Genomic DNA, 19,618 nt, shown 5'->3' on the forward strand with positions numbered 1-19,618 from the left:
AGAGGTGGTGATTGTGCTACAGGTGAGTTGGCGGACCCTGGCCTGCTGGCGGGAGTGTGCGAGGCGAGGTTCAGGGGAGTCGAAGTCAGACAGGAACGAAAAGCCTCATTAATAGACCGTATACTTTGAAGACAGAAGCAAAAATCCGGAGTAACTCAGCGGGACAGGCAGCATCTCTGGAGAGAGGGAACAGGCGGAGTTTTGGGTCGAGAGTTTCCAGGTCCCATTCACTCACCTTTCTGGCAGGTAAGAATGGTTATTTCTCAGGGTCCTCAACAGTCTGAAGATGAGTCTCGGCCCGAAACGTCACCCATTCCTTCTCTCCAGAGATGCTGCCTGTCCCGCTGAGTTACTCCAGCATTTTGTGTCTATCTTTATTTTTCACGGAGTCGTCTCCTTTAAATGTCATCAGCTGGTTGGGTAGAGTGTAGGGATGTGGTGAATAATGCGAGATCATTAGCGTGCGACTTCCCCAAGTGGTTTGACTTCATCGCCCATATGACTTCCTTCCCTCCGTGGCGTTCATACCTACTTTATATCCACCTTGCGTTATGGGTCTCTAACACCATGAACCATTTTTCATGGAAACATAGAAAATAGTTGCAGGACGAGGCCTTTCGGCCCTTCGAGCCAGCACCGCCATTCATTGTGATCATGGCTGATCGTCCCCAATCAATAACCCGTGCCTGCCTTCTCCCCATACCCCTCGACTCCACTAGCCCCTAGAGCTCCATCTAACTCTCTCTTAAATCCATCCAGTGATTTGGCCTCCACTGCCCTCTGTGGCAGGGAATTCCACAAATTCACAACTCTCTGGGTGAAAACGTTTTTTTTTTCTCACCTCAGTCTTAAATGGGTCCCCTTTATTCTAAGTGTGTGTGGCCCCTGGTTCTGGACTCGCCCAACAGATCGCCTTGGGTCAGGTTATGAAACTCATTTCATTTTAAGGATGAGGAACATTTTCATGAAGCCAAAGTTTCTGACTTCTGAAATTAGTTTAGTTTACTTTTATGTGTACCGAGGTACAGCGGAAATCCGTTTTGTCGCATTCTAACCAGTCAGTGGATAGCCAGTGCATGAATATAATCGAGCCGTCCACAGTGTACAGATACATGATAAAAGGAATAAGGTTTCGTGCAAGATAAAATCCAGCAAAGTCTGATTAAATATAGTCTGAGGGTCTCCAATGAGATAGATGGAAGGTCAGGACTGCACTCGAGTTGTCGGTAGGATGATTCAGTTGCCTGATAACAGCTGGGAAGAAACTGTTAAAATATTTGCACAAAGATCCATCATTTATGAAGTGGATAAATAGTATATGATTATATATTTAACTAAAGCAAATCACAGCCAATCACCACAGATACAACATATAACAGAAAGAAAGCTGAACACTGATTGGACGGCACGGTGGCGCCTGCGGTAGAGTTGCTGCCTCACAGCGCCAGAGACCCGGGTTCGATCCCGACAACGGGTGCTGTCTGTACGGAGTTTGCACGTTCTCCCCATGACCAGCGTGGCTTTTCCCCACACTCCCGAAGTCGTGCAGCTTTGTAGGTTAATTGGCTTTTGCAAATTGTAAATTGTCCCTGGTGTGTGTGGGATAGTGCTGATGTACGGGGATCGCTGGCCGGCACGGACTCAATGGGCCGAAGGGCCTGCTTCCGCCATGTATCTCTAAACGAAAGGATTTCATAGTTCCTCTGTTCATTGGACCGGTAATATATCGTGGGTAGATGCGACGAGAATGGATCTGGTTGGATCCAAGTTACCTTTTGAGCACAATATATCAGGAATTTTTTTCCCCAAATGATCACACAGATTGCAGCTGCTGTAACAATTAGGCTAATTCTGGGACATAGTTCGTAGCTGCAAAATGGGGACGTGAATGGGCGCGGGTTTTCTCCGAGATCTTCCGTTTCCTCCCACTCTCCAAAGTCGTGCAGGTTTGTAGGTTAATTGGCTTGGCATAAGTGGAAATTGTCCCTAGTGTGTGTAGGGTGGTGTTAATGTGTGCAGGGATCGCTGGTCGGCGCGGACTCGGTGGGCCGAAGGGCCTGTTTTCACGCTGTGTCTCTAAACTAAACTAAATCCAAGGATGAGTCTAGAGACCAGAGAACAGAGTGGTCAGATTCTACGATGGGTCATCTTGAAATTCAAGACTTCAAGCAGTGGGTGGAACTGCTGCCTCACATCGCCTAAGGTCCAGTCTTAATCCTGACCTCGGGTGCGGTCTGTGTGGAGTTTGCACGTTATCCCTGTGACCGTTTTTCTTCCCACTTCCCAAAGACGTGCGGGTTTGCAGGCTAATTGGCCCTCTCTAAATGACACACGAGTGTGTAAGGAACGGGTAAGAAAGTGGGGTAAAACTGAACTAGTGGGAACGGGTCATCGATGGTCGGCTTGGACTTGGTGAGACGAAGAATCTGTTTCACGCTGTATCTCTAATCCAAAGTCAATGACATTTAATAGCAAGGAGCTTACGGATGTTGGTTTACACCAAAGATAGCCACAAAATACCAGAGTAACTCAACGGGTCGGGCAGCATCTCTGGTGAAAATGGCTAGTTGATGTTTTCAGTCAGGTTGAAGAAGGGTCCCAATAAAAAACATCACCTGTCCACATTCTCTAGAGATGCTGCCTGACCCCCCGCTGAGTTACTCCAGCACTCTGTGTCTATCTTTAAAGTCAGCAAAACTTTTCTTACAACAGTGACAATGTTCCCGATGTTGGGGGAGTCCAGAACCAGGGGCCACAGTTTAGGAATAAGGGGTAAGCCATTTAGGACGGAGACGAGGAAACACTTTTTCTCACAGAGAGCTGGGAGTGTGTGGAATTCTCTGCCTCACAGAGCGGTGGAGGCCGGATCTCTGGATACTGTCAAGAGAGAGCTAGATAGAGCTCTTAAAAATAGCGGAGTCAGGGGATATGGGGATAAGGCAGGAACGGGGTACTGATTGTGGATGATTGAATGGGGGTGCTGGCTCGAAGGGCCGAATGGCCTACTCCTGCACCTATTGTCTATGGTGGAGCCAGCGGATATAGGGAGAAGGCAGGAACTGGGTACTGATTGGGGATGATCACCCGTGATCACATTGAATGGCGGTACTGGCTCGAAGGGCCGAATGGCCTACTCCTGCACCTATTGTCTGTTGACATTTCGAATTAGAAGGTAAAACACAGGCAAAGGCACTGGAACAAGGCAAAAACATGCACTGAAACTCCAGCATGCACACCAAACCACCACCACATGTAGACGGACATGTTAGTAAGGGGCTGCTTACCATCTTTGATGGACCCGAGATTAGGGAAGCAGTCTCTGTGGTAGTGCTTAGTACCTGATGAGTTATTAAGGAGAGATTCTAATGTTAGATTCCAAAACAAGCAAATCATCCCTTAGGATTAGATCTTCAAATTAGGTTACATTAATGCCTCGTGCCATCGAGGAAGACAACCAACTAAAACAAACATAACTTGGCTCAGAGGTGAGAAGGAACATGCAACTGCCAATGTGGCTACACTACAAATCTTAAGGGCCTGTCCCACCAGCATGCGACTCCATGCGGTAAGCGCAACCTAACGTGGTCGCTTGAGCTGTACGGCCTCGTGGGGCCGGTCCCACTTCGATCGTCGGAGCCGTATGGAGTTGTGCGGAGCTGGTCCCGACATCGCGCGGGGTTCCGAAAAACTGACCGTGTTCATAAAATTCCACGCGGCAACGTCCTGCCGGCCCGCAGCCGCCTCGACGCAGTACGCAGCGTCTTGATGTCGTAAGTCACGCGCGAACTTCCCGCGGACTTCGCTCGAACTTCCCGCGGACTCCGCTCGAACTTCACGTGGACTTCGCTCGAACTTCCCGCGGACTCCGCTCGAACTTCACGCGGACTCCGCTCGAACTTCACGTGGACTTCGCTCGAACTTCACGTCACTCAATCGACCTTCGCGCAGCCCCGCTTCCGGTTTGGCCGCACTTGCCGCATGCAGGCCGCATGCTCGTGGGACAGGCCCTTAATACTCCAAAGGCGTACAGGCTTGTAGGTTGCATCAGAAGGAACTGCAGATGCTGGTATCAATCGAAAGTGGACACAAAATGCTGGAGTAACTCAGCGGGTCAGGCAGCATCTCTGGAGAGAAGGAATGGGTGACGTTTCGGGTCGAGACCCTTCTTCAGACTGATGTGGAGATGGGGGAGGGGCGGGAACCCGCCCCTCCCCCACCTCCACATCAGTCTGAAGAAGGGTCTCGACGTCAGTCTGAAGAAGGGTCGTCAGGTAGGCATCGTGGCATTTACACTAGCAACCCAGCCACTTCTCTGCCGGAGATGAGAACAAAAGTGGACACAGAGTGTAGGTTAATTGGCTTGGTAAATGTAAAAATTGTCCCCCGGTAGGATAGTGTTGATCTGCGATAGCAGGGACCGCTGGTCGGCGCGGACCCGGTGGGCCGAAGGGCCTGTTTCCGCGCTGTATCTCTAAACTAGACTAAGTTTGCAGTTCATTGTATACAAGTTCACAGTAAGTTCGTGCTCATAAGTACAGAATGAGGCCATTCGGACATTAGAACAAATCTAAATTCTAAGCCTCTAAATTAACGGTGTGTATGTATTGCAACGGTGATATCCAGTTATATTGTTACGGTAACTGAACAGGATTAATCCTGAGATTTCACAATGATGTGACTATGAGTTCACTGGAGTGGTTGTGTCATATGTTCATAAGTGATAGGAACAGAATTAGGCCATTCGGCCCATCATGTCTACTCTGCCATTCAATCATGGCTAATCTATCTCTCCCTCGTAAGAAGGATGAGAGGAAATCTTGAAATGAAAAAATGAAATGATTCAATTTATTGTCATTGTCAGTGTACAGTACAGAGACAACGAAATGCATTGAAACATGTAAGATTATTAAGGTTTTGGACACGCTAGAGGCAAAGAACTTACGGATGTTGGTTTACACCAAAGATAGGCACAAAATACCAGAGTAACTCACCGGGTCAGGCAGCATTTCCGGTGAAAATGGCTAGTTGACGTTTTGAGTCAGGTTGAAGAAGGGTCCCAATCCAAAACATCACCTGTCCACGTTCTCTAGAGATGCTGCCTGTGACCCCCCGCTGAGTTACTCCAGCACTCTGTGTCTATCTTTAAAGTCAGCAAAACTTTTCTTACAACAGTGACAATGTTCCCGATGTTGGGGGAGTCCAGAACCAGGGGCCACAGTTTTAGAATAAGGGGTAAGCCATTTAGAACGGAGATGAGGAAACACTTTTTCCACACAGAGAGTGGTGAGTGTGGAATTCTCTGCCTCAGATGGCGGTGGAGGCCGGTTCTCTGGATACTTTCAAGAGAGAGCTAGATCGAGCTCTTAAAGATAGCGGAGTCAGGGGATATGGGGATAAGGCAGGAATGGGGTACTGATTGGGGATGATCAGCCATGATCACATTAAATGGCGGTGCTGGCTCAAAGGGCCGAATGGCCTACTCCTGCACCTATTGTCCATTGTCTAATAACCCCATTATCCATAGCCCCCAACACCCATTAATCTAGAATCTCTCTATCTCTGCCTTACAAATAACCATTGACTTGGACTCCACAACCTTCTGTTAAGTTATATCATAGTCACATAGCAAGGAAACATGGCCCTCGGGCCAACGTTGCCATGCCAACCAAGTTGCCCCATCTATGCCAGTCCCACCTGCCGCTTTTGGCCCATATCCCCCCCCATCACAACTTTCCCTCAACATGTACCTGTCCAAATATCTTCTTTAGTGTTGTTATTCTGCCAAAGAAACGTGATTCACTGCAGCTAACTCTATGACATGCAGTCATCCTCAAGTACAATAGGCAGAGCAAAGGGGAAGATACAGAGTGCAGAATATAGTTCTCAGCATTATAGCGCATCAGTTCCAGAGACAAAGTCCAATGTCCGCAATGGGGTAGAGGTGAATCGGACAGTACCCTAGCTTATGGAAGGGCCGTTCAGAAGCCTGATAACAGAGGGGAAGAAGCTGTTTGTGAGTCTGGTGGTGCGGGCTTTCAAGCTTCTGTACCTTCTCACTAAAGGGAGACTTTTTTATTATTTTTTTTAATTCCAAATTTTTCTTCAAGTCCTTCCAAATTCCAAGCAGGAACTAACATACTGCAACTCTGGGCCTCCACCAGTTAAATAGTTGGCTTGTTTAAACTGTGATAATGCAGAGTGGAGGAGTTAAAATTTCAAAAACGAGCTATCTATGCTTCAAGCTCCTAATCAGCTCATTGTTAAGGCAGCTGGACACCATGTAAGGAGAGTGGGTGAAAGCAAAAATTAAAAGAACACTTTCACGTTATTCGTTACGTGTTTAAAAAGTCATGCGCAAAATCACAATGCTTTAAGTGTTAGAGGTTAATTGTTACATAAAGGACAAACCACCTACCTCACTTTATTTAGGACATAGTTTGCAAACAAGGCATAACTGGCCTCAGTATCATCAACTTCTGAAAGAATTACATTGTAGAGTGGAATTTGCTGAAGGGTTTTTGGTCAGAGTCCCTAGTCTCAGGAATGCACCAGCTCCAGTTATATAAATGAACGCTGCATTTGCCATGCAGTACGCCGGCCTCATCACCTCCCACCCTGCAGCCTCACCTACACCAGCTGCACGCTGCCTGCACTGTGTGTGAACATAGACTCGCTGGAATGCAGTCAGTGTGCACATCACTCTCACACACACACACACACTCCCTCACGCTCACTGACACTCCCGCACACACTCACACTAACACTCCCACACACACACACTGACACTCCCACACTCTTACTCATGCACGCACTTACACACACTCATACACACACGCCAACTCACACTCACCAACTCACACACACACACACACCCACACCACACACTCACACACACCCACACACTCACTCACCCACACCAACTCACACACACACACACTGACACTCCCACACTCTTACTCATGCACGCACTTACACACACTCATACACACACGCCAACTCACACTCACCAACTCACACACACTCACACCAACTCACACACACACACACTCACCCACATTCAACCACACACACACACACTCACCCACCAACATCACTTACACCATCACTCTTGCACACTCACTAACAATCACACACACACACAAACAAACAAACAAACAAACAAACAAACACGAGTATTTTATCGTCATCGGTCCCAGACAGAACAAGGACATGAGCTGATTTCTTTAGTCAGAGGGTGGTGAATCATCAGGCTGAAGAAGGGTTTCGACCTGAAACGTCACCCACTCCTTCTCTCCAGAGATGCTGCCTGTCCCGCTGAGTTCCTCCAGCATTTTGTGTCTGTCTTTGTTACGAGGAATAAGTTAGATCGACACAAAGTGCTGGAGTAACTCGGTGGGTCACGCTGCATCTCTGGAGATAAAGGATGGGTGATAGTTTGGGTTGGAACCCTTCCTCAGACTGAGAGTACAGGGGGGGGGGGGGGGGGGGGGGGGGGGGGGGGGGATGGGGTGGGGATAAAACAACTAGAGCCGAGAAAAGGTAGGAACAAATCAGGGTCGGCAACAGGTTATCTCAGGAAGGGTGGAGCTCAAAATGGCCCATTACGTTAGAACCATTCAAGGATAATGTAGGGTATTTATGCTTCCAGATATCGAGGCCGATAAGGATACTGAGAAATCGCAGACTAAGGAAGGGTCTCGAACCGAAACGTCAGCTATTCCTTCTCTCCATAGATGCTGCCTCACTAACGGCGAGTTTCTCCAGCATTTTTGTCTACCTTCGTCATTCAACCTTGTTTGTCCATCGATGCTGGTATCATCTGCAAATTTTGAGATGTTGGAACCGTGTCTGGCTACAGCTCTTCGGGATAACGGAATCAAGGGAAATGGGGAGAAGGCAGGAACGGGGTACTGACTCTGGATGATCAGCCACGATCATATTGAATGGCGGTGCTGGCTCGAAGAGCGGAACGGCCTACTCCTGCACTTGTTTTCGAGAACCAGGGGGCCACACAGTTTAAGAATAAGGGGTAAGCCGTTTAGAACGGAGACGAGGAAAGACTTTTGCACACAGAGAGTTGTGAGTCTGTGGAATTCTCTGCCTCAGAGGGTGGTGGAGGCCGGTTTTCTGGATGCTTTCAAGAGAGAGCTAGATAGGGCTCTTAAAGATAGCGGAGTCGGGGGAGATGGGAAGAAGGCAGGAACGGGGTACTGATTGGGGATGATCAGCCATGATCACACTGAATAGCGGTGCTGGCTCGAAGGGCCGAATGGCCTACTCCTGCACCTATTGTCATGGGTGGAGAGTGTGGAGAGCAAGGAGCTGAGCACACAGCCTTGGGGTGGTCTCGTCTTGATGGTTATCAAGATTCACCATCATAATCATACTTTATTAGCCAAGTATGTTTTGCAACGTCCGAGGAATTTGATTTACCGTCATACCAATAAAAAGCCACAAGACACACAAAACACATTTTAACATCAACATCCACCACAGTGACTCCTCCACACTCCTCACTGTGATGCAAGGCCGCCAGCTCCATGATGTTAGGCTGCATAGCGACCAAAGATACGATCCGGAAAACAATCGCTTACCCGGCAAGGTGAGAGATTGAACAAAAAGTTCCCCCCACATAAAACAAACCAGAGAACATAAACCCAAACTTTAACAACACACTGAAAATAACAAAAAGGACAGACAGACCGTTGGCGAGGCTGCCATCGCTGACGGCGCCACCCGGTGGAAGGAGGCGTTGTGGTCAATTTGTGCCGCTCGTAGATTGCCGATGTGGATGTCAAGGATCTGATCGCACGAGGATCGGTTCCTCGAGTTTGATGGTAAGTTTAGTTTCAGACTCATTAGGTAGTAGAAGGCACAGTGGCGCATTGGGTCGAGTGGCACAGCCGTGCGCCTGCTGCCTCACAGCGCCGGAGACCCAGGTTCGATCCTGACTACGGGTGCTGCCTGTGCGGAGATTGCATGTTCTGCCCCCCCGTGGCCACGTGGGTTTTCTCCGGGCGCTCCGGTTTCCTCCCACACTCCAAAGACGTGCAGGTTTGTAGGTTAATTGGCTTCGGTGAACATGTTAGATTGTGCCTCGTCAGAATCAGAGTCCGAATCAGATTTTATTCGCCAAGTATGTTTTGCAACATACGAGGAATTTCACTGGCCAGGTCAGTCATACAAATAAAAAGCACCAGACTCAAAAACACATTTTATCATGAACATCCACGACAGTGGTCTCTACACATTCCTCGCGGGACGATCTTGACGACTGTAGCCGGTGGCATTCGGCCCTCCGATTCAAGGCGTTGTCAGCTCCCCGTGCCGGGCGATTGTACCTCGCTTCGGGGCTGGTCGAACCTTCTGTGGCATTGGAGCTCCCGACTCGCCTCTCCCGAGACTGTGAGCCTTTGATGGTAAATCTGCAGGCCGCGGTGGGAGCGATGGGCCTGTTTCCACCCTGTATCTCTAAAGTCTAAAGAGAAAAACCTCTCTGCTGTGTATACGCCATGGGTTGATCCAATTTAAAGTGCTTCACCGCCTTCATTATTCAAGAGACAAACTTGCCAGAATATTTACTACCACAGATCCTGGCTGCCCTAGATGTGGCCATAGCCCAGCCTCTGTAGGACATGTTTTGGACATGTGTCCCTCTCTCTACAGCTACTGGGGAAACATATTTGAGGTATTCTCCCATATCTGCAGACAGACTAGAAATCCTGACTTGCACACAGCTATCTTTGGAATATCACCCCCAAACTGTAAGCTTATAAAATGACATGCAAAATACTTTATCATTTGCATAATTGCTTGCTTGAAGGCTTATTCTTTTCAACTGAAAGCCAAAAAAAGCTCCATCTTTTTAGCAGTAGTTAAAGGAGGGGCGCTACTTTTTCCCCTTGGAAAAGATCAGGTATAAACAGTGTAAGGCCCGCAGAAACATCGCTCGGACCTGGAACCCTTTTATAGATTTTATTAAAGATTTTTCCTTTAACTGAAAATATTATCTCCACAGTCATAATTATTTATATATATTTCTATGCTGTTGTTGTTAACATGTAACATTTGAACACAAAGACTTGTTTTTTTAATTTATTATTTTTAATTATTATTATTATTATTATTATTTTTATTAAAATTATTACTATTATTATTATTTTTTTCTCTTTCTCTTTTTTTAGCCTTGGGGATGAGGAGGGGTGGGGGATATATGAGCTGTGTACAATTCTGTACTGTTTGTTGGTGTTCTGTGTAAATTTGTGTTTATAACTTGAAAACCAAAGATAAAGTTATTAATAAAAAAAAAAAAAAAAGCTTTGCTTAATCTATTTTACGCCAACTAAATCTTTCTTTCTTCCACCTTGGATCCATTGGCAGTGGGAGCTTCCTGCTGTGGGTGCTTTGCCTGGTTTCCCCATCAGTGCTAGGCTAAACAAGTCTGGTCACACTGACCCACAAAGTCAACAACTTGAACACTTGTTTAAGAAGGAACTGCAGATGCTGGAAAATCGAAGGTAGACTCGAAGATGCTGGAGAAACTCAGCGGGTGGGACAGAAGAAGCGAAGGAAATAGATGGCGTTTCTGGTCGAGACCCTTCTTCAGACCAGGAGCAAGGACAGAATATTGGATCACAATAGTTAACTATGCAAACAACCAACTGTCTATTTCCGAAAGACAGGCACAAAATGCTGGAGTAACTCAGCGAGACGGGCAGCATCTCTGGAGAGAAGGAATGGGCGACGTCTCGGGTTGAGACCCTTCTTCAGACCCCACTCCTTTATAACAAGAGAGATCATACACACAGCATAGTGCTGTTTAAATCTGCGTTCGCCCAATAGTTGAGCCCATGATAAAAAACAGCATAACATCTGAAGGAAGAATTTAGTTTAGTTTAGTTTTGGGATACAGCGCAGAAACAGGCCACTCAGCCCACCAGGTCCGTGCCGACCAGCGATCCCCGCACGTTAACACTATCCTACACCCACTAGGGACATTTTTTTTTTACATTTACCAAGCCAATTAACCTACAAACCTGCACGTCTTTGGAGCGTGGGAGGAAACAAAAGATCTCGGAGAAAACCCACGCAGGTCACGGGGAGAACGTGCAAACTCCGTACAGACAGCACCCGTGGTCGGGAGCGAACCAGAGTCTCGGGCGCTGCATTCGCTGTGAGGCGGCAACTCTACCGCTGCGCCATCTCACGGGAAAAGAGACTCAGTTGGAAAGGGTGCAGAGAAGATTTACGAGGATGTTGCCAGGACTCGAGGGTCTGAGCTACAGGGAGAGGTTAAGCAGGCTGGGTCTCTATTCCTTGGAGCGCAGGAGGATGAAGGGTGATCTTATAGAGGTGTATAAAATCATGAGAGGAATAGATCAGGTCGATGCACAGAGTCTACAGAAGGATTTAATAGGAATCTGAGGGGTAACATTTTTTTTTTTTTTACACAAAGGGTGGTAGGTGTATGGAATGAGCTGCCAGAGGAGGTAGTTGAGGCTGGGACTATCGCAACGATTAAGAAAAGATTAGACGGGTACATGGATAGGACAGGTTTAGAGGGATATGGACCACACACAGGCAGGTGGGACTAGTGTAGATGGGACATGCTGGCCGGTGTGGGCTAATTGGGTCGAAGGGCATGTCTATACTCAGTATGACTCTAATTAAGGATGGCACAGTGACGCAGCTGTTAGAACTGCAGCCACACAGCATCAAAAGCCTGGGTTCGATCCTGACCTCGGTCTGTGCAGAGTTTGTACATTCTTCCTGTGACTGTGGGGTCTTTCTCCAATTGCTCCGGTTTCCTCCCACATCCCAAAGACAAACAGGTTTGTTGGTTAGTCATCCCTAGTGTGTACAATGTGAAAGTGCAAAAACATAAAACAAGCACAAAGATGGTGGATGGTCAGCGCAGACTTGGATGGGCCAAAGGGCCTGCTTACACCTTGTGTCTCGAAGCTAAATTAATTTGTTTTAAAAAAAAAGTTTGGGAAAGGGTGGAAAATGTGGGAAAATAAATTGTATCCTTGAGTAGGAATAAAAATAGGAGACAAAAGGAGATATTGTGACCATCAACCCACAAGACTTCTGTATTTGACAACTAATAGTTAGTAGATTAAAATTAAATTAGTTTCTCGTGTTGTCTCTGTCAGTGCATCACACAATATTTCACCGTCAGAAGATTAAACAGAGGAAATTAGACAGCAATTTAACTATAGCCCCAAGTGTCAACAAATAACAACATGCTAATCTCTAAATAACAGTTCTGTTTTGTTTTTAACGGAAGTTGAAGATGAAATATGTGTGAAGGAACTGCAGATGCTGGTTTAAACCGAAGATAGACACAAAAAGCTGGAGTAACTCAGCGGGACAGGCAGCACCTCTGGAGAGAAGGAATGGGCGACGTTTCGGGTCGAGACCCTTCTTCAGGCCAGTCAAGGAAGAGAGAAACAAGAGATATAGATAGTGCAAACGAGAATTAAAGAACAATGAATGAAAGATATGCGAAAAAGTAACGATGATAAAGGAAACAGGCCGTTGTTAGCTGTTTGTTGGGTGAGAACGAGAACGAGAAGCTGGTGCTGGGTGAGAACGAGAAGCTGGTGTTGGGTGGGGGAGGGATGGAGAGAGAGGGAATGCCGGGGTTATTTGAAGTTAGAGAAATCAATATTCATACCGCTGGCCTGTAACATGCCCAAACACGTCCGAAATATGGGATGCTGTTCCTCCAATTTGCGTTTAGCCTCACTCTGACAATGGAGGAGACCCAGGACAGGAAGGTCAGTGTGGGAATGGGAAGAAGAATTAAAGTGTGGGCAAGTTGGGCCTGTTCCCACACAGTATTAATCTATGACTCTAACTAAAGCAGGTCATATATCCATCCTGCAAGTCTTCCAATATATACTTGCATGTATGGGCTAGAGGGCAACAGGTCATTCAGAACCTGGTGGACCAACTAATACTACAGTGGAGCAGAGATCAGTGTTATTGCCATGTAACCAGTAAAGGTCGCAGTTAACCCATCTGGGACCTGATCAATAACTAGCCACCACGGCACACGAGAAAACCAATGCGGCAAGGTGGCACAGCGGTAGAGTTGCTGCCTAACAGCGCCCGGGACCCAGGTTCGATCCCGACTACGGGTGCTTGTCTGTACGGAGTTTGTACGTTCCCCCTCCCCCCGTGAGTTTTCATCGAGAACGCCAGTCTCCTCCCACACTCCAAAGACGTGCAGGTTTGTAGGTTAATTGGCTTGGGTGCAATTGTAAATTGTCCCTGGTGTGTGTAGGGTCGTGCTAGTGCGCAGGGTGATCGCTGGTCGGCGCGGACTCGGTGGGCCGAAGGGCCTTTACCCACACTGCATCTCTAGACTAATAGCAGGAGCAGTCTAATTTCAGCGTCTAATTTTACCACCCCATCCACTTCATGCCTTCAACAATTGTCTCAGTCCCACGGTTTACGGCACAAATGTCCGAAGATTGCTACGAAAAACAGAACAGTACAAAGGACCAGGCCCTTCGGCCCACAACATCTGTGCCGAACATGATGCCAAAACCAACTCTGACCTGCATGTACCTAATCCATCCCCCTCAATAGACAATAGACAATAGGTGCAGGAGAAGGTCATTCGACCCTTCGAGCCAGCACCGCCATTCAATGTGATCATGGCTGATCATCCCCAATCAGTACCCCGTTCCTGCCTTCTCCCCAGCAAAGGTTTACAAGGTTAATTCCCAGGATGGCGGGACTGTCATATGCTGAGAGAATGGAGCGGCTGGGCTTGAACACTCTGGAATTTAGAAGGATGAGAGGGAACCTTCTTGAAACATATAAGATTATTAAAGGTTTGGACTCGCTAGAGGCAGGAAACATGTTCCCGATGTTGGGGGAGTCCAGAACCAGGGGCTACAGTTTAAGAATAAGGGGTAAGCCATTAAGAATGGAGATGAGGAAACACTTTTTTCACACAGAGAGTTGACAAGGTGGACAAAAATGCTAGAGAAACTCACAGTGTGTCTGGAATTCTCTGCTTCTGAGGGCGGTGGAGGCCGGTTCTCTGGATACTTTCAAGGGAGAACTTGATAGGGCTCTTAAAGATAGTGGAGTCAGGGGATATGGGGAGAAGGCAGGAACGGGGTACTGATTGTGAATGATCAGCCATGATCACATTGAATGGCGGTGCTGGCTTGAAGCCGAATGGCCTACTCCTGCACCTATTGTCTATTGTCTGTTAACTCAGCTGGTCAGGCAGCATCTCTGGAGAACATGGAGAGGTGACGTTTCGGGTCGGTTCGCTTCTTCAGATTAGATTGTTTAACTGTTCAATAACCTTAACACGGTGATCAAGTTCTGAAGAATAACAATGTCCCCTTGTTATAAAAAGAGGAATCTAGGAGCAAAAACCTCAGGAACACATGGTTCCTCTCTCTCACCTTGCTTATTCCTAATCTTACATTATCTTGTAAATAATATTTGACATTTTACATCAAAAATATAATGGCCTGGCCAATAGTTGTCCAACTCAGTCTACTCAGTTTATCCAACCAGATCGCAGTCCTGAACTACTATCTACCTCATTGGTGAACCTCGGACTATCCTTGATTGGACTTTACTGTACTACATGGCAGAACGCCACAGGAATAACCTTGTGAACATTCTTCTCGGTGGCTATCAAACTTTAGAAGCCCCCCTTCTGTCGTGGGGTAGACTGAGCCTGAGACTGACCACCCCGCCCCCCTCAATCTTTGCACATCCCCAACGTTTCATGTTTCATGTATTTTGTGTTTTTTTAATGAGTCAGCAAATTAATTTCCCCCCTGGGATAAATAAAGTTCTACCGTATCGTATCGTACTACACGTTATTCCCTCATCAAGTATCTATAGACTGTAGGTAGACAAAAATGCTGGAGAAACTCAGCGGGTGCAGCAGCATCTATGGAGCGAAGGAAATAGGCGACGTTTCAGGCCGAAACCCTTCTTCAGACTCATCTATAGACTGTAAATGGCTCAATTGCAATCACATATTGTCTTTTCGCTGGCTGGTTAGCACGCAACAAAAGCATTTCACTGTACTCGTTACATAAACTAAACTGAACTCACAGTCTGAAGAAGGGTCCCCTCCCGAAACGTCACCTATCCATGTTCTCCAGAGATAAACTGAACTCCACACTCTGAAGAAGGGTCACCTATCCATGTTCTCCTGACCCGCTGAGTTACTCCAGCACTCTGTGAAAAGACACCTATCCATGTTATCCAAAAATGATGCCTGACCCGCTGAGTTTACTCCAGCACTCTGTGAAACGTCACCTATCCATGTTCTCCACAGATGCTGCCTGACCCGCTGAGTTACTCCAGCACTCTGTGAAACGTCACCTATCCATGTTCTCCACAGATGCTGCCTGACCCGCTGAGTTACTCCAGCACTCTGTGTCCACTTTTGTTCTCATCTCCGGCAGAGAAGTGGCTGGGTTGCTAGTGTAAATGCCACGATGCCTACCTGACGACCCTTCTTCAGACTGACGTCGAGACCCTTCTTCAGACTGATGTGGAGGTGGGGGAGGGGCGGGTTCCCGCCCCTCCCCCATCTCCACATCAGTCTGAAGAAGGGTCTCAACCCGAAACGTCACCCATTCTTTCTCTCCAGAGATGCTGCCTGACCCGCTGAGTTACTCCAGCACTCTGTGAAACGTCACCTATCCATGTTCTCCACAGATGCTGCCTGACCCGCTGAATTACTCCAGCACTCTGTGTCCTTCAGCCCACTGTCTTTGCTTCTGATACATGGTGAAAAGCTGACACATTATCAGCACTGCAAATCATAAGTCACAACCTGAAAGCTATTTCCCGATATTGCCGGTTTGCGGAGCTACAGGAAGTGAGGAAACAGCGACAATTACCTCTGAATTACTTGGAGTTCCCGGTTCTCTTGTACCATTGGAGGGATCATAGCACGGCCCATTATCCTCACCTACAGAGCAGAGGGAATAGAGAGGCTCGACATGAGTATTCTGCCAACACAAATGGGGCTCAGACATTTGCAATTACACCATTCCACATAACAAAATATACTTCTCAACGCAAAATCCAATAAGTTTTCTTTCAGATCCTTCAGCCAATACATTGAGTTCAATAAGAAGACAACAGCAATAGGCAAAGCATTTCCCCACAGGTACATGCATAGGACGGGTTTGGAGGCATATGGGCCAAGGTGGGACTCGTGTAGATGGGACATGTTAGCCATTGTGGGCAAGTTGGGCTGAAGAGCCTGTTTCCACACTGTATCGCTCTATGACACTATAGAAACTTAGAAATTAGGTGCAGGAGTAGGCCATTCGGCCCTTCGAGCCTGCACCGCCATTCAATATGATCATGGCTGATCATCCAACTCAGTATCCCGTACCTGCCTTCTCTCCATACCCCCTGATCCCCTTAGGGCCACATATAGTTACACAAATACAGATGTGCACCTTCCATGTAGGGGAAGAAAAAACAATGTTAAAGCTAAAATCGCAATCTCTGGATACTTTCAAGAGAGAGCTAGATAGGGCTCTTAAAGATAGCGGAGTCAGAGGATATGAGGAGAAGGCAGGAACGGGGTACTGATTGGGGATGATCAGCCATGATCACATTGAATGGCCCATGCTGGCTTTAGGGGCCGAATGGCCTACTCCTGCACCTATTGCCTATTGTCTATTGTCAATCGAGTTGGTCTCCTGGCACTGAAGCTAAGTTTCTGAAGAAGGGTCCCGACATGTCACCTATTCCTTTTCTCTCCAGAGATGCTGCCTGACCTGCTGAGTTACTCCAGCTTTTTATGTCTATCTGAAGTTTTTGAATGGAATGATTGAAAGTCACAGGATGGAAACCTACAAAACCGGAGGAAACCCACGCAGGTCACGGGGAGAACGTACAAACCCCGTACAGACGGCGCCCGTAGTGGGGATGGAACCCGGGTCTCTGGCGCTGTGAGGCAGCAACTCTACCGCTGCGCCACCATAGTGCCCTATGATGGCAATTGAAGCTACAGAATTGGGGTGCAGACAGTTCATCTTTGACCACCCCCCACCCCATGAATCTGCCGATGAAGATTTGGAGCAGAGAGGGTTTAGAACATATCGAAGTACAGCCCTTAGGCTCACCATGATGCCAACTTGAATGTTACTAATCCCCTCTAATGCCAAACATGATGCCAGTTTAAACTAATCTCCCTCAGCCTGCACATCACCCATATTCCAACATTCCCTGCATATCCACGTGCCTATCCCTTGGATGTCCCTATAACAACCGCCTCCACCCCACCACCCCCCGACACCAAGTTCCAGGCACCCACCACCCACTGTGTAAAAAAACATCTTATCCCCACACATCTCCTGTAAATGTTGCACTTCTCGTTTTAAAGCTCTGCTCTCTAGTCATTAATATTTCCACACTGTGGTGGGGGGGAGGGGGGGGGGGGGGGGAATAAAGGTTCTGAATCTCTACCCTTTCAATGTCGGCACGGTGTCTCAGCGGTAGAGTTGCTGCCTCACAGCGCTAGCGAACCGGGTTCGATCCTGACTGCGGGAGCTGCCTGTACGGAGTTTGTACGTTCTCCCCGTGACCTGCGTGGGTTTTCTCCGGGAGCTCCGGTTTCCTCCCACACTCCAAAGACGTACAAATTTCACTGTACCTTAATCGGTACATGTGACAATTAAATTAAAATCTTGATTCAAGTTTTGTATTGTTAATTGGCTTGGTGTAAATGTAAAAAGTGTCCCTCTTGTTTGTGCAGCATAGTGTTAATGGGCGGAGGTCGCTGGTCGGTGCAGTCTCAATGGGCCGAAGGGCCTGCTTCAGCGCTGTATCTCTAGAACTGATGTCCTTCATTACCATCAGGTCTCTCCTCAACCTCGACGCTCCAGTTTCAAGGGCGTCGGATACAGCTGCCATGGCGAAGGAGTGGCCATCTTTACACATCAGATCAAGATGATTTAAGGATTCCTTAAGGTTATACGAGAGAATTATATCAACAGAGGGATTCGCAGAATGCTCTATTCTCTGTCTCCCACTTCAAGCAGAGTTCAACTGGAGGAGATAGGAACGGGGACAGGAGGACTCACTGAGCAGTTGAAGCACTTTTATCATATTATGTTATACATACACATATACATATATACATACATACACATATATATATATATACACACACATATATATATATATATATATATATTATATATACACACACACACACATATATATATATATATCTCGCAAGCTAAGTGTGGACATTTAGAACAAAGAATACTGGCAGAATGCAGAACACATGGGGCATCACGGTGGCACAGCGGTAGAGTTGCTGCCTCACAGCGCCAGAGACCCGGGTTCGATCCTGACTACGGGTGCTGCCTCTACGGAGTTTGTACGTTCTCCCCGAGGGTTTCCTCCCACAATCCAAAGACGTGCGGGTTTGCAGGTTAAAGGGCCTCTGTAAAATTGTCCCTAGTAGGACCGGTGTAATCGGGTGATCGCTGGTCGGCGCGGACTCGGTAGGACAAAGGGCACTGTTTCCGCGCTGTATCTCTCAACCAGACTCAGGATAATTCTGGTCAACTCTAATATTTCCAATCAGTAAGGCACACACATTAATGGCGAAACATACCCACTGCTTTCTTTCTTAAAACAGACAAGGCCTTAAACCAAAAGACAATAATACCTTTGAATGTTTCTTCGTCTGGGCTTTGTCGGTTCTCTCGCCGTTTCCCCAGCAAGGGAGAGGTTTTTTTTATTGTCGCTGGGAAATGGTCTAAAAATCAATTTAGCCCAACCCCCCTCACCACAAATCAATGCAGTGAAGGCTATTGGCCAGGCCCTGTACATAGTGGAGCCTCATCAAATCCTTCTAATTGGATTTTGTAAAGTGCAACGTCTCTACATTTAGAGAGGAAAGATGGCAATCATTCAGATAATATTTAGTGGATGACAATTGAGATGAACAGGCTGTGCAGTCAAACCAAGAACAGGCTGAACAGGAAAGCAGTCCGAAGGTTCTCAGAATGTCTTCATTTTAAACCTCTGTTCCCAGATTTATCGCACGTGCTGGAGGTTTGCAGCACAAGTTTTTTAGGCGTTACAGCTTCTTCCCAAAGAGTCCGCGCCGACCAGCGATCGCCCCCGTTCACTCGCACTATCCTACAATTTATAATTTTATCGAAGCCAATTAACCTACAAACCTGTACATCTTTGGAGTGTGGGAGGAAACCGGAGCGCCCGGAGAAAAGCCACGCTGGTCACGGAGAGAACGTACAAGTTCCATGCAGACAGCAACCGTAGTCAGGATTGAACCCGGGTCTCTGGTGCCATGAGGCAGCAACTCAACTACTGTGTGCTGTGCTGCCATGTACAATTTTAGGTTGTTCAATGATATTCTGTTTTTTTTTTTTAAAAATTGTTTCTGCCTGCCTGCCATCTTGAAAAAGCAGTTCTTTGTAATGGTTTACTTATCCTGAAGATAGACACAAAGTGCTGGAGTAACTCAGCGGGACAGGCAGCATTCCTGGATGGAAGGAGTGGGTGACGTTTCGGGTCCAGACCCTTCTTCAGACTGAGAGTCGGGGTAGAGGGAGACACAGAGATA

At 47.3% G+C, this 19,618-nt stretch overlaps 1 protein-coding gene across 6 annotated transcripts in view; it reads right to left on the bottom strand.

Annotated features, from left to right (window-relative positions):
- The window catches only part of LOC129705570 (anoctamin-5-like), a 131,108-nt gene that overhangs the window by 72,675 nt on the left and 38,815 nt on the right, over window positions 1-19,618 (bottom strand). For 2 of the 6 annotated variants that reach the window (XM_055649170.1, XM_055649164.1), the window contains 2 exons: window positions 15,900-15,970; window positions 3,285-3,338 (listed from right to left, as the gene is read on the bottom strand). The exons of 1 other annotated variant lie outside the window; for it this stretch is intronic. In XM_055649170.1, coding sequence (XP_055505145.1) covers window positions 3,285-3,338; window positions 15,900-15,970 — 125 coding nt within the window. Of the gene's footprint in view, window positions 1-3,284; window positions 3,339-6,415; window positions 6,853-15,899; window positions 15,971-19,618 lie in introns of those variants that run through there. 3 more of the 6 variants (XM_055649168.1, XM_055649169.1, XM_055649166.1) reach the window with 3 other exon arrangements.

Source organism: Leucoraja erinacea, chromosome 18, assembly GCF_028641065.1.
Source record: "Leucoraja erinacea ecotype New England chromosome 18, Leri_hhj_1, whole genome shotgun sequence".
Lineage (NCBI taxonomy): Eukaryota > Metazoa > Chordata > Chondrichthyes > Rajiformes > Rajidae > Leucoraja > Leucoraja erinaceus.